Genomic DNA, 15080 nt, shown 5'->3' on the forward strand with positions numbered 1-15080 from the left:
CAAGGCGTCAACAATCAAAGTTTTTTTTAAATATTTTCTTGAGGGCGTATTTAGTGCAAGTAGAGTTTTTCTCAAGGCGTCACCGATCAAAGTTTTTTTTTTAATTTTCTTGAGGGCGTATTTAATGAAAGTTGGGTTTTTTCAAGGCGTCATCGATCAGTTTTTTTGCAAATATTTTCATGAGGGCGTATTGAGTAAGAGTTTAGTTTTTCTCTTGGCGTCAACGAACATAGTTATTTTAAATATTTTTAAAAGGGCGTGTTTTGTGAAAGTGGAGTTTTTTCTTAGCGTCAAATGTTTTTATGAGGGCGTATTTACTGTGGCGGGCGTATTTACTGAGTTTTCACTTGATGGCGTATCAGTGAGAGTGAAGTTTTTCTCTGGGTGTCAAATTTTGATAGTCATAAAAAATGCCGGCCCTTCGGGGCGTTAGGGGTGTAAGACATTTTTTTTCCATGGGGGGTGTTGAACACCCATAACACCCCCCTTAGATACGGCCCTGGGTATAGATACGGACTACACTGGAAAAAAATGATGCACGGAAAAACATCAATTTTCATGTTTTTAAACCTTTGCATGACTCTCAGACACTTAGGGTCTTATCAACAAAGTTCATAAAAATATATAGAATTTTCTCAGCTTTTTTAAAAAAAATTTCAAACATGTCCACTAATTAAAAAAAAAATCAAAATTGCGACTATTTTCAAAAAAGTCACCTAAAAATGGCTTAAACCTGAAAACGGTGCACTTTACCAAAATTTCCCTCAAGTACTTTTTGATTGCAAATTTAATTTTACATCGAAAAATGAAGTTGAAAAATTGTTGCGACCAATATTTTGATTTTCTGAAAAAAAATAGTATTGATTCAAAAATTCATAACTCGGTCAAAGATTTTTTGCACAACCTGGAAATTTCTGAAAAGTTGGCATTTGATGTCCTCTAAAACATATCAGAAAATGCAAAAATTAAAAATAGTGTTTTTTTGCAAATCAAATTTTTGGTGACAAAAAGTTAAACTAAAATTCACCATTTTTTTTACCGTGAATCATTTGTTTCCAGTCTAGTCCATACCTACAACTTTGCCGAAGACACCAAATCGATCAAAAATTACCTTCAAAAGATACAGATTTTTGAATTTTCATACATCATTTTTGTATGGACAGCTGCCAAATTTGTATGGAAAATTATATGGACAAACCAATGATGTAAAATGGCTTCTTTGGGCATACCGGAGGCACCAAAAAAGTTTCGGTCGGATTAAAAAATACAAAAAAATCGAATGACCGAAATCTGAGAGAACTGTTTTGTCCTGTTTTCAAACCATCATTAAAACAACCACTTATAGATATTGCTTCATAGTTATTGCATAGATAGTTCATTAGTAGGGTGATGACAGATTATATTCGATTCGATGAAATTTCGACTTGGTATCATTCCATGTGGCAGTGCGTGGCCGAATGGTTACGCTGTCCGCTTTGTAAGAGGATGATTCTGGGTTCGATTCCCATCTGCTCCAACCTTCCATCGGATGAGGAAATAAAATGTCGGTCCCGGCCTTGGTTGTTAGGCCGTTAAGTCATTCCAGGTGTAGGAGTCGTCTCCATGCCATAAAAACAAACAACACACCAAACCAAGCCTACTCCGGTGGAATCGGAGGTTCCTTGGAGTAGAAAGAGGTTAGGGTGCTCTCTCCATTCAAGTCTTCGGACTCCTAGGTTCGAGCAGAAACTTGCAATAGAGACCACAAAAGACCCGGGGGTCGTTAATGTGGATGGTTTGATTTTAATCATTCCAACAGAAGTACCTACACATTTTTCGTGTCTCAGGGGTTCTTAATGGCGTATCTAGCTAAATTGAATCCATGTTCAACTTTCCCCCAGATATATTTAAACCTGCGTCATTTCTCGTCTCTAATCTATCAACTTTCATTTAAAATTACTTCCTCTCATATCACGTATTCGAAGCACTCCTAGATGTCAACCATTTTTATTTGGTAACCCTGCACTTGGTGGTTAAATTTAGTTATTTCTTTTAAAATTTTAACACTTGTGGGCTTTTGTTCATCTTTGGAATATTTTTTAAAAATATTTAGTTTCATTTAATTTGTATGTAAATTTTAACTGATGATATCTCGGAAACTATTGGTCCGATTTTCAATGTTAAAAAATAAATCCTTGCGAAATTTTCTGATCTTTTCAATGAAGTAGTTAAATTTGGCCTAAACTATTAAATTATGAAAATCATCTGTTTGTAGACGTTTTAAAAGTTGTAAGCTGATTTTAAAATTGCTGAAATATTTTTTTTTATAGAATTTCTATAGGTTTTTACATTGAAAATCGGACCAATAAATATCGTCAGTTGGAAATTACAAACTAAATATGAGCAGTATGAGCACTAGGGTGGGTCATTTTTTTCGAAAGTGCTCGGATTCGGCTGAAATAAAGACCATCTTGTAGAGGGTACCCATAGGGACTCTCATACCAAATTTGAGCTCATTTGGTTGAAAACTGGCTTGTCGCTCGGGGGTTAAAGTTTACATGGAAATTACTATGGGAAATGCGTGATTTTACTTCAAACGCTCCCACAAGCTAAGCGACAAACTTTAGTCCACACTTACACTAGGTAGTCGTATCGGGGGTGTTCCAAGGAACATTTTTCTCTAAGGGTTCATGGTCATCCCTTCAACCCTGAGCTTGCGCAAAGCCGAAACATCCGGCGACGCCAGAATCCTTCTAAATCCCCGTTTTAACGGCCAACGCATGCTACGAAAATTTGATTGAAGCATCATATGAATGAATGAGAAACAAGACGCCAAACGTCAACACACTTGCTCACCAACATTTACGAACCGCGCGTTGCAACTTGGTCATTGGCTAGTGGCCACGATGTTGACCGAGAACAGTTCGCATCAATGTGTGCATCGACTTCCGGTAGATAGCGGGATGTAGTAGTTACGTTCCGGAACAATTCGGACTGAGGCTAACAGCACGGGAAGTGTTTGTTGCAGCGAATGTCTGCAAGATCAGAAGGGATTGGACAAGATCCACCAATGGGGAGATGAGGAACCTACTGTACAGCATTTCGGTGGCGTCGGAATGCACTCCTACGTGCCTTGTTCAACCCGGCGGCGGATAATTGACATCCTTTGCGAACCACACGTCGATGCACTTCCGACAGAATGGTTGCGAGTATTGGGAACATTTGTGCCGTGTGCCGCCACCCAGAAGGTCAAGCGAGAGCATATCGACGTCGTCGTGCTATCTTGTCGCACCCGCCATTTTGACGTTCCGAGAAAAACGCGTTTTAATGTTTGACCTTGAATATTCAAAAACGAGAGCACGCAATGTAAACAATAACAAACACGTTTTGTTTGGCTCACCATTCTGTGCATTGTTCCAAAGTTTGGTTGAAGTTGGTTGCTGGAGTCCCGAGTTATAATTACAAATGTTTACGGTAGTCTAGCTTGTACGTGCGACAAACGCATCCTGACTTTCCTGGCCTGAAATCCCTTTGGCCTTTTGTCGCACTTACATCAATTTTCATGGAGTGACAAGATAGCACGACAAGATTGAAACTACTTTCATATGTAAAGTGACAAAAATGCACGGAGTTTTTTCGGTTTTTGTTGAATATCTCAGGATTGAAATCGAATTTTGGGGATCTGTGAAGGTCAAAAGGTGAGGCATTGTGAGCTGCACAAAATGGCGTTCTCAACTTAATTTGGCCCAAAATGCACGTACGACAAGTTAGCACGATGACGACGATATGCTACTGCTGGGGGAAATCGAGGAAGATGCTTAGAAGCTGATCCGCTCGCAAGACAATAAAATAAATCAAGAAAAAACTGCTTATGAATTTATTTCAACCACAAAATAATAAACACATTTGTAACTTCTATTTCGGCCAATCACTTCCACCACCGGTTCCCGATCTCCGTCCTGGATGTGACTCTTGTCGATCCACATCTCGCACGGATATTTTGGTGGCCATCGTGTACGTTAATTCTGGCTACAGCCGGTTTGCATTTCTGAAACGCCCTTTGCAACGGACTGAACATCGATGGATCAGATTGCCTTTCCTGCCTTGCCGGTGATGCTTTCCGCGCTGGATTGGCCACCTTCCTCCCCCTTCTGTGGCAACAGCTTACCAACTTTTGTCGGTTTTGCGGGCGTTTCCAGGATACTGCCATTTTTGTCACGATGTTGAGCAGCGAGCGGTCAATGTTGACAATGTGTCTGAAATTTAATGTGACGGTTATTGAAAGGTTTTCAAGTTCTAGACTTAATTAATTGAACTTACCGATTTGAGACCCTCTTTTTCGAACCCTGCAGCTGCTGCTCCTCCAACTTGGTCAGCTCGTCATGTCACTTTCTGTTGCAGCGCGCGTTCGGACACCAACTTGGAATCGACGGCGATTCGTTGTTTTGCGCTTCAATTTTAGCAAGTTGACGTTTGGCGTCGTGTTTCTCATTCCTTCATATGATGTTCAATCAAATTTTCGTAGCATGCGTTGGCCGTTAAAACGGGGATTTAGAAGGATTCTGGCGTCGCCGGATGTTTCGGCTTTGCGCAAGCTCAGGGTTGAACGGATGACCATGAACCCTTAGAGAAAAATGTTCGTTGGAACACCCCCGATACGGCTACCTAGTGTAAGTGTGGACTAAAGTTTGTCGCTTAGCTTGTGGGAGCGTTTGAAGTAAAATCACGCATTTCCCATAGTAATTTCCATGTAAACTTTAACCCCCGAGCGACAAGCCAGTTTTCAACCAAATGAGCTCAAATTTGGTATGAGAGTCCCTATGGGTACCCTCTACAAGATGGTCTTTATTTCAGCCGAATCCGAGCACTTTCGAAAAAAATGACCCACCCTAATGAGCACTCTAGGTCAATGGGAAGTGAGCCAAATCGGGACACAACTTTAGAACGTTTAAAAACCTCAAAAGTTTTAAAATGTTTGCAACTATAGCAAATTTTAATTAAATATCAAAATTCTAAAAGCACATAAAAGAGCTCAAAAATGCAACAACAGAAAGGTGAAGCTTCCCAATTGGTCAAATCAAAAGGGAGTTATAAGCATTTGTTTGTTTGGTGTTTATTTTTGCTCGAGGGCTCCCTTCGATCAAATTTTACATATTTATATTTTTTTGTAAGTATCGAAAACATTTTTTTTTTGTTTAACAACTTTCTGAAATGAAAAAAAAACACAACCATTTTCCTGAAAAGATAGATTCTCCAAAAAAAATAAGAAAGTTTAAATAACAAGTGTACAAGTCTTTCATTTGGATAAAAAGCGTGTTTTAAAATGCATAAACGCAACATTAACTTTGAAAAATATTTGCAGCGGCTTAACTGCATACTTTCATAATTTTAAAACAGCTCGTTCAAAGATATCCTTACTCCAGAACCACTTCAATTTTTGAAAATCATTTTTTTTCACTTAATTTTGCGATAAAATCCACAGAGCAATGGCGCAAGAGGGTACGAGAGAAACGTTCAACGGTGCATGAGAGTAATAATGACCCGAAAAAATAAAAATGGGTCTGGCACGTTTGCATCGAGTTCCCTCCGGTGCTGGTGCATGTAATGGACTGGTTTTCCCTAGTAACATTTTAGGTTTTAAGTAGGCCATAAAAGCCTATTTAGGTCGTATGAGGGTTGTCAGAACCATGATAAAACCAGTAAGTTTAAAAATGTTACTAGGGTTGGTTTGGGAGGTGGCTTTCCACGACCCTGCGTGAGTGTTTCCAGAGTGAAAATGTCCAATTTAATTTACTTTCAATTTCGCAATCAACTGAGCACCGCCTCTTGCAGTGCTTTTTATGCAGGAGAATTGAAGCCGATTTTATGGCGCGAACAGAGTTGTGACCATTTTTGGACAATAAATTATCCGGAATAATTGATATTAAAGCTTTGACTGTCTTTGCCTAAATAGCACACTTGCGAACCAAGTTAAACGCGACCCAACTTCTACAGAATGTGATTTTTTTATCTACTGAAAATCGCACCGTAGTAAGAGTGAAACTTTACCTGAAGGGTCGTAATTGAAATGAAACTGTTTGCTCGTTTTTTTTTATCTGCAAACAAACATAAGTGAGAACCAGCAAAATTAACTAACTTTTAATTAAAAAGTTATGCCTTGGTGGATCTCTTTAGCTGGTTGTTTCAACCAGTGTGGACTCAGCTCGCCGTGGAAAACGAAGGATAACCACTGATGAAAATTTCCACGGCAGTCCAGATAATGAGTATAATTCGTGCAAAACGTTGCAAACGATTAGAGGAAGGGATAAGCCGTACCAATTACGCTTTGTAATGGATGAAAATCGGGATTTTTGAAGGTTTTGATGGTACCAACAGCCCCAAGATAAAAATATATTTACAGATGTAAGTTTTTATTTTGTGCGAAATTTCACAAAAGAACAACTTATTTTTATCAAATGAATATTTTATCTTGCTCGAGTAAATCATTTTGTTGCAAACCACTCAAAAAATCCACCTGCAGTTCTTAACGAGTTTTCTGTTGATTTATCTCCAACAACAATACAGTTGACAAACCATGCATAACATGATAAAGATGCCTCCACTGATATGCATCTCGTATAATATGGTTGATGCACTTCCAACCACTTGAGCACTGCTGCTGCTCCCGAAAGCTGCACCCCACCAGCTCCAATCACATTTGCATAAAGTATTCAATTGAATTAACCGCCAGCACTGCATCAACTGCTTGCACACACACACACACACACACAAAAACGGATGACTATAACTTACCCCCGTCCTGAACTACTTGACTTTTTCACTTTTGGCGAAGAGATATTCTGCACTTGGCGTGTGACGATGATGCAGATCTGGGCTGCATCGCGGCGCAGACATTCTCAGCGGAAAAGTTTCGCACTCCACCCTCCCTTGAACGTGCTCCTCCCTTCCCGAGGGGATGCTGCTTATGCAAATAACATCACCCTTCCACGTCCCCCCTCGTCTCCTTCGGAAACAGGAGGACGGTGGTGGGTCGTGGAAATTGTGAAAATGATACCCCTAAGCAGAAGCAGTGTTGCCAGCGTTTTGCAGCAGCAAATATCTATGTCAAGAAGCGCCGCCAGCTGATCTCGTTTTGTGGCACTTCGTTAGTCTTGAGCAGGAGAGGGGAAAAAACGCAAAGAACGGCAGTTCGTTCTGAGTAGCTTTTTCGAAGAAGTCGACGTCTTGGTGTTCCTTCAGGTTGATAATAGTCTGGAGCTGCTTACCTTAATCAGCTGAACCTGTGGTTCTATTCTTTAAAAAGCAGATGGTTTTAATGATTTTGTGACATACAGTATGTAAAAAAAGTATTTACACCCCTTGGGCACTATGCACATTTTGTGATGAAACATGTAAAAAATTTAAAGTTTGACAGGAACCTAGTACTACGTTTTGTTCAAAAACTCATGCCAAACATTTTGCTACAAAAAGCTCATATAAAGTTATATAACAAATACTATTACGAAAATAAAAAAGGTGCAAAAAAAGTATGTACACCTTTCAAAAAATTAACATAAATAATGTTATTTGTTGACAAATCACCATAAATCCAGTCTCCCAACTCTTTTGATAACGAAACATCTAGGTTTTCTTTAAAACCTACGTTTTTAAATACCTGGGCAAAAAGTAAGTTTGATCCACGAGAACAAAAATTACGAAATTCCATACATTTTTGGCAGGTTGCTCAAACGAAACCATAACAACGTTTTTGCTTAGGTATTTAAAAACGTAGGTTTTAAAGAAAACCTAGATGTTTGGGTATCAAAAGATCGGAAATTTTATGCCCTTTCCGATTTCACATAGGTTGACTTGTGAATCGTGGACCGGTTCGGATGCCGGTGGATTTTCCTACGACGTAATTCCGGGTTGGTACGAAATTCCAACGAAAAATCTATTCTATCGATACAAATACCCCCAAAACGGTGTTATACCCACTCCAAAATGTTTATTTAGCAATTATATGGTAATATATTGACATTTAGTTGAATTAAAAGTTTGCAAAATTAAGTTTAGATAAGTTTTATATAGAATTTCCAGAGTTATATAAACTTTTATACTAAGTAGTTAGTAAACTTTATATTCAATCCAAATTATTTTTTTAATCAGTCAAGGATGCCTATTTGGAGTTGGGAGACTGGATTTATAGTGATTTGTCAACAAATAACATTATTTATGTTAATTTTTTGAAAGGTGTACATACTTTTTTTGCACCTTTTTTATTTTCGTAATAGTATTTGGGTAATTCTCCGCCAACTCACACAGCAGTTGCCCCGACCCCTCTTCGATTTGCGTGAAACTTTGTCCTAAGGGGTAACTTTTGTCCCTGATCACGAATCCGAGGTCCGTTTTTTGATATCTCGTGACGGAGGGGCGGTACGACCCCTTCCATTTTTGAACATGTGAAAAAAGAGGTGTTTTTCAATAATTTGCAGCCTCAAACGGTGATGAGATAGAAATTTGGTGTCAAAGGGACTTTTGTGTAAAATTAGACGCCCGATTTGATGGCGTACTCAGAATTCCGAATAAACGTATTTTTCATCGAAAAAAACACTAAAAAAGTTTTAAAAATTCTCTCATTTTCCGTTACTCGACTGTAAAAATTTTTGGAACATGTCATTTTATGGGAAATTTAATGTACTTTTCGAATCTACATTGTCCCAGAAGGGTCATTTTTTCATTTAGAACAAAATTTTTCATTTTAAAATTTCGTGTTTTTTCAAACTTTGCAGGGTTATTTTTTAGAGTGTAACAATGTTCTACAAAGTTGTAGAGCAGACAATTACAAAAATTTTGATATATAGACATAAGGGGTTTGCTTATAAACATCACGAGTTATCGCGATTTTACGAAAAAAAGTTTTGAAAAAGTTGGTCGTCATCGATCATGGCCGTTCATGGTCACCCGCGACAGACACGGACGACGAAACAAAGAGAAACGCAAAAAGTAACTTTTTCAAAACTTTTTTTCGTAAAATCGCGATAACTCGTGATGTTTATAAGCAAACCCCTTATGTCTATATATCAAAATTTTTGTAATTGTCTGCTCTACAACTTTGTAGACCATTGTTACACTCTAAAAAATAACCCTGCAAAGTTAGAAAAAACACGAAATTTTAAAATGAAAGTTTTTGTTCTAAATGAAAAAATGACCCTTCTGGGACAATGTAGATTCGAAAAGTACATTAAATTTCCCATAAAATGACATGTTCCAAAATTTTTTACAGTCGAGTAACGGAAAATGGGAGAATTTTTAAAACTTTTTTAGTGTTTTTTTCGATGAAAAATACGTTTATTCGGAATTCTGAGTACGCCATCAAATCGGGCGTCTAATTTTACATAAAAGTCCCTTTGACACCAAATTTCTATCTCATCACCGTTTCAGGCTGCAAATTGTTGAAAAACTCCTTTTTTTTCGCATCTTCAAAAATGGAAGGGGTCGTACCGCCCCTCCGTCACGAGATATCAAAAAACGGACCTCGGTTTCGTGATCAGGGACAAAAGTTACCCCTTAGGACAAAGTTTCACGCAAATCGAAGAGGGGTCGGGGCAACTTTTCCCGATTTCGTGTGAGTTGGTAGAGAATTACCCATTTGTTATATAACTTTTTATAGAAATCATCTTTTCATGAGCTTTTTGTAGCAAAATGTTTGGCATGAGTTTCTGAACAAAACGTAGTACTAGGTTCCTGTCAAACTTTAAATTTTTTACATGTTTCATCACAAAATGTGCAAGTGCCCAAGGGGTGTAAATACTTTTTTTACATACTGTAAAATTTGATACAAATTTCTGCAGCTTAATTTACAGTTTAATTGATTTAATTCATCTAAGTCAAGATTTTTTTCTCGATCTACCACACATAAACTACAGCCAATACTTCACACAGTCAAAAAATGTGTGTAAGAATGTATATAACCTCTTTAATGATGTAGTTTTACCTCAGTTAGACTGAAAAAGTGATATTACACCAGAAAAGTGCTAAAAAAATCAATAGTAAAATTATACATCTTTCTGACATAAAAGATGTACCCCTTAACAAATGTAATATTACCATGATTTAGCATTAGCAAATGCTAATGGAGGACGCCCCACCACCGGAAGGCTCCACAACGCTTATCCCACTGTTTGGTGTGGTTGTGTTAGACCCTCATCCGGAACAATAATCCAACACGGGAGATACCATGTCTTCATCTTTTGATGAGTGTGTAAACCAACCAAGGGAATAAAGGGGTCCTGGCCGGGTCCAAGCTATCCTCAGGGATGGGAAGGATCGTTAGTAAACACCTATCTAAAGTGCGCAAGGACCCCTACGTCACCTTAGTGGGATAGATGTTTGTAGGGAGGTTTTGGACTCAATGTTAGTAGGAGAGGTAGAACCCTAGGATACACCTCGAAAGGCGTTGCGGGTTGGTTGTAACAGTATTCCTAATTCCAATCTATGATCACCAAGTCGTCATGGCTTAGTGGTTAACATTTTTGCTTACCAATCCAAAGGACGGGGGATCGAACCCCGCCTCGAGCGACTTTGGTTTTTCGTTCATATTCATCATTTCAAATTTCTGTGTTCTTAACATTCTCGTTGGGAGCAGATGGGAATCGAACCCAGAACCATTCGCTTACAAAGCAAACACCGTAACCGGTCAGCCACGGCCGCTCCTTAGATGTAATATTACCATGATTTTTATGTAAATTTGGAAGGTGTCATTTTTGAAGTTTGAATAATACCTCTTGTTTGAAATAATTTTACCTCAATTTAGACTACTCTGGAAAAGCGGTAATATTACATATTTTCAGAAGTAAAATTATACATTTTTCTGACATAAAATATGTACAAAATCCCAGATGTAATATTACATGATTTTTTTACCGTGTTCATTTAAAAGTTTTGAAACTAAAAAATTTCAAATTTCCTAAGAAATGATCCCTGGTTAGCGTACGAGAAGACCTGACGCTGAAAATGAGACATTTATAAGGGTCATTAACGGGATAACACTCGAGGCACGAAGAAGAGAATGGAAAACTCTCAGGTTCTTCTGGCGCCTGAAGATCATTTGCAGAACACAATGTACTTGACTTCGGATGGTTCGCCAGAGATCCGAGGAAAATCAACTTAATTAGGTGGAACAACGGCGGCATCGCGATGGAGGCGCTTGGTGGGGCGTAAAACTATAACGAAGCTCCCTTTAAAGCTTATGCCACGCTGTTGACAACATGGCAAAAGAGAGAGGCAAATGGCGCACATTTGTGGTTAGTGACTCGTGCCACCCTCGGATGGTGTTGAGTGGAGGGGCCTTTGTTTGGAAAGGCCTTCGGGGCAGGTCAACAGTTGATGGAGCTGGAAAACATGGACAAAAGTCTTAACAGAGCTTGTTAGAGGCGGAATTTAAATTGACAGCATGGATTTAAGGGGATAGTGCTTGCGCAAAGTTTGTTTTGCCTTGATCTGGAAATCTGGTATTTTCAAATCGTAAGCTAGATTTTCGAACGATTGTAAAATTTGTGACATTTGAGGCAGGGTGCCTTTTTTAAATTTGTAGCAATCATCAAAAAGAGATACCCTTTTCTCAAAAAGATTTATAGTGGTCAAACTAATGTCAATTCGTCATATCGTCAAGGTATGATACATTTTGGCTCCCTATAGACGCTGCAATCAACTCAATTGAATTTTAGAGAATTTCATGCGAAAGAATAAAGTTGTAAATTTCGAATAAAATTTATATGATTCCGTACTAAGAGGCCAGGCGCCTCCATGGTGCCATTCTGAGAAAGAAAAATTCAATGGAGGCGCTTAGTTTCGTAAAATAATTTCTTTGCATTTATACCAGAAATTTAAAACTTTATTATTTCGCAAGAAATTTACTGAAATTCAGTTCCGTGGAAAAAAATTAGGCGTTCCTTAGCTTCAAAAATGTGGAGTTGTAAATTCTAATAAAATGGTTGTGATACCTTGATAAAATGGTTTCCATTTTTAATCAGTACCGAGGTGTGGTCATATCTGTTATATATTTTGGTGATAAAATATTTGCATGTATTATCTATTAAAACGTTTGTCAAACTAACAGCTTATAGTAAATTTTTCTCTTAAATTCATGGTAGTTCAATAATACCTAAGCATACGCTTGTATAACTTTATGGATTTCAATTAATTTACTAACTTTTGCCCTTTCGTTTGCAGTAGTGTAGCTTAACAATTTTTTATCCCACTTCTAACCTATATCATCACTATTTCCACTTCCTCAAATTGTAAAAACAAACATCATTGACAATTTCCCTATATTTTATTATGATTTTTTTATTTCTTTCTCACTTCTATGAATCATCAACCAAAACCTTCTCTATCAATCTGCCACACGAAAAAAAACACACAAACACATGCATCTGCTGTCGCTCGCCGGCGAACATAAAAAAACGCGCGCTGCCACCATGCTGCTTCCGCTGTCGTCGTCGTCGTTGCCGATCCGTATTTCCGGCTGTCACTACCTGTTGCCGCCGCCGCCACCATCATCATCGAAAATGTCGTACCTGTTGCACACCACGCTGACATCGCTGCATCACTATGTGTGTGTGTTTGTTGAAAATGTGCAAACAAAAAATCTTGCTCTGTGTGCTGCTTTTGCTTGTTTTTGTTCACCGACAATGAAACCGTGACGATCTCTTCTATGTGATACACACGAACACAAACACTCAAACTTACACACACACAAACACTTGGAAAACATCGCGAACGACACGAACAACGCTTTTCTGCTGAATCGCATCTTAAACAAACTGGACTATTGTAAATATTGAACTTTTCCAACTGTCACATTTCTGCTCACTCATCGCCGTGTTTTTCCCCATTTGCCGATGGGAAAACTTTGCATATTTATGGACGTGTTTTTCCTATCGATATCAAATTGCGTTAAATTGTAAATGTGCTTTTGAATGTTTTGATTTCGTTACTTCGTGTTTTTTTCTTCACTTTTTCTTTCAAAACTGTACATATATTTCAACAAACTTTAAAAATCGTATAATATCACTTCTCAAAATATCAACTCACCAACACACGCAAAAACATACACCAACAAATCAAATGAACCACTATACGACCACAACCAACAAACACACAAATAAAATCCTCTAATTGTTGTGAAGAAATGGACTGAGTCAGATTTCACTTATTAGGCGGGCGTCGTCGAGCTTCAAGCACAACGCCTCGTTCGTGGCCCGGCTGCCCACGATCCGACGCCACAAGAGCCAATCGCTGCACTCGCCGGGCAACGCGAAGCCCCCGAGCGGAAGTGGCCGGTCCGGGCGGTGCCCCCGCGTCACGGACATCAACGCGTCCTCGGAGAATCTGGGTGAGTGTTTTAACCATAGTTACGCAAAATTGGTGGTAGTATGAAATTTAAACTTTTTTAACAACCATAAAAATTCATCCTGATTTCATCTTCACTAAAAGCGTGGTTTTCTTTGAAGTTTAGAAAGCTTTTCTCTACACAAGTTTTTCGAAGCCAAGGGTTTCGCGCCACAAAAGCTTTCTTTGCAAACAGTTCTCTTTTGGGCTTTTCCGTTTTCACGAGTGTGTGTGTGTGGGTTGATTGGTTTTCGAATACAGGAATCATTCGCGATTGGTGGTGGTCATATCAGCTATGCAAATAACACTTGAATCAAACACAAATTGTTCTTAATACTAACCATCAACATCTTTAAGCCGAAACGTTGAGAGCACAATATGCAATATATACCAATATAATTAATAAAATATTGAGTTCATTTCCGGCAAAAAAATAACAGCCCAAATTCCGAGTATTTAATCTCCTTTTCTTAGAATTCATCCATGGATGCGCCTGGTTTCCCGGGATTTGAGCTTATATTTTTTTTGCATGAAATTTACTAAGATTTAATTGAGTCGGTTGACACAACATCGAGAAGCCTTGCTCTAAAAAGGGTACAGTCAAACGTGTTTTTACGCGGTGCGTTACGTGTTTATATATTATTGATTTCTCTAGAACGACGAAACATTTTTGCAATGTTTTAAAAAGCAAATTTGTAGGTTTTGTTCAGATCTACAAAACGCTTTTTAAAGATTGCAAAAATATTTTATGGCGTAACGCCACCGCGAAAAAAGAGGTTTCTCTGTAATTCTCTACCAACTCACACGAAATCGGGAAAAGTTGCCCCGACCCCTCTTCGATTTGCGTGAAACTTTGTCTTAAGGGGTAACTTTGTCCCTGATCACGAATCCAAGGTCCGTTTGTTGATATCTCGTGAAAGAGGGGCGGTACGACCTCTTTCATTTTCGAGCATGCGAAAAAAGAGGTGTTTTTCAATAATTTGCAGCCTGAAACGGTGATGAGATGGAAATTTGGTGTCACTGGGACCAGAGCTGAAAATGTCAGGGGTCCTGACGCGAAAATCTGCGACGCATACACATTTTTTTCAGAGCCATTCACTGAACCGCAAAACCGTGACATAAACAAACCCGACTCAGTCGTGAGTGCCCTTGGTATTTATGCGTGGAAATGTAATTTTGAATATAAGTTATGGTTGTTTTTAGTGTTTTGCACAGTCTAGAACCATTCAATTGTTTAAAAATAGTCAAAATAGTGTTTAGAGAGGATTTCACGAGTCAGTCATACGACACGAATTGAGTGAGTGTAGCTCATTTTTTCACGTCTCTCATTCTCCAGCAGCCGACCGGCACGAGTCAGGCGGCAGTGGTTGAACGGACACAGTAGGCTTACAGTCACACGCTAGCAGTGAACTGACATTTTGGTTTGCTTCTTGTGTACGATGGGTTGGAAACATTTTGCAGGCCTGACTGGGACTTTTATGTAAAATTTGATGGCGTACTCAGAATTCTGAAAAAACGTATTTTTCATCGAAAAAAAAACACTAAAAATGTTTTGAAAACTCTGCAATTTTCCGTTACTCGACTGTAAATATTTTTGGAACATGTCATTTTAAGGGAAATTTAAAGTACTTTTCGAATTTACATTGACCCAGAAGGGTCATTTTTTCATTTAGAACAAAAATTTTCATTTTAAAATATCGTGTTTTTTCTAACATTGCAGGGTTATTTTT

General features: G+C 38.5%; 1 protein-coding gene across 24 annotated transcripts in view; it reads left to right on the plus strand.

Moving 5' to 3' along the window:
* LOC120428611 (potassium voltage-gated channel subfamily KQT member 1) overlaps nucleotides 1–15080 on the plus strand; it is a 404586-nt gene that overhangs the window by 288484 nt on the left and 101022 nt on the right. For 23 of the 24 annotated variants that reach the window (XM_052710673.1, XM_052710652.1, XM_052710651.1 and 20 more), the window contains one exon: nucleotides 13179–13354. In XM_052710673.1, the coding sequence (XP_052566633.1) occupies nucleotides 13179–13354 (176 nt within the window). Of the gene's footprint in view, nucleotides 1–13148; nucleotides 13355–15080 lie in introns of all 24 variants that reach the window. The other variant, XM_052710658.1, reaches the window with a different exon arrangement.

Source organism: Culex pipiens, chromosome 3, assembly GCF_016801865.2.
Source record: "Culex pipiens pallens isolate TS chromosome 3, TS_CPP_V2, whole genome shotgun sequence".
Classification (NCBI taxonomy): domain Eukaryota; kingdom Metazoa; phylum Arthropoda; class Insecta; order Diptera; family Culicidae; genus Culex; species Culex pipiens.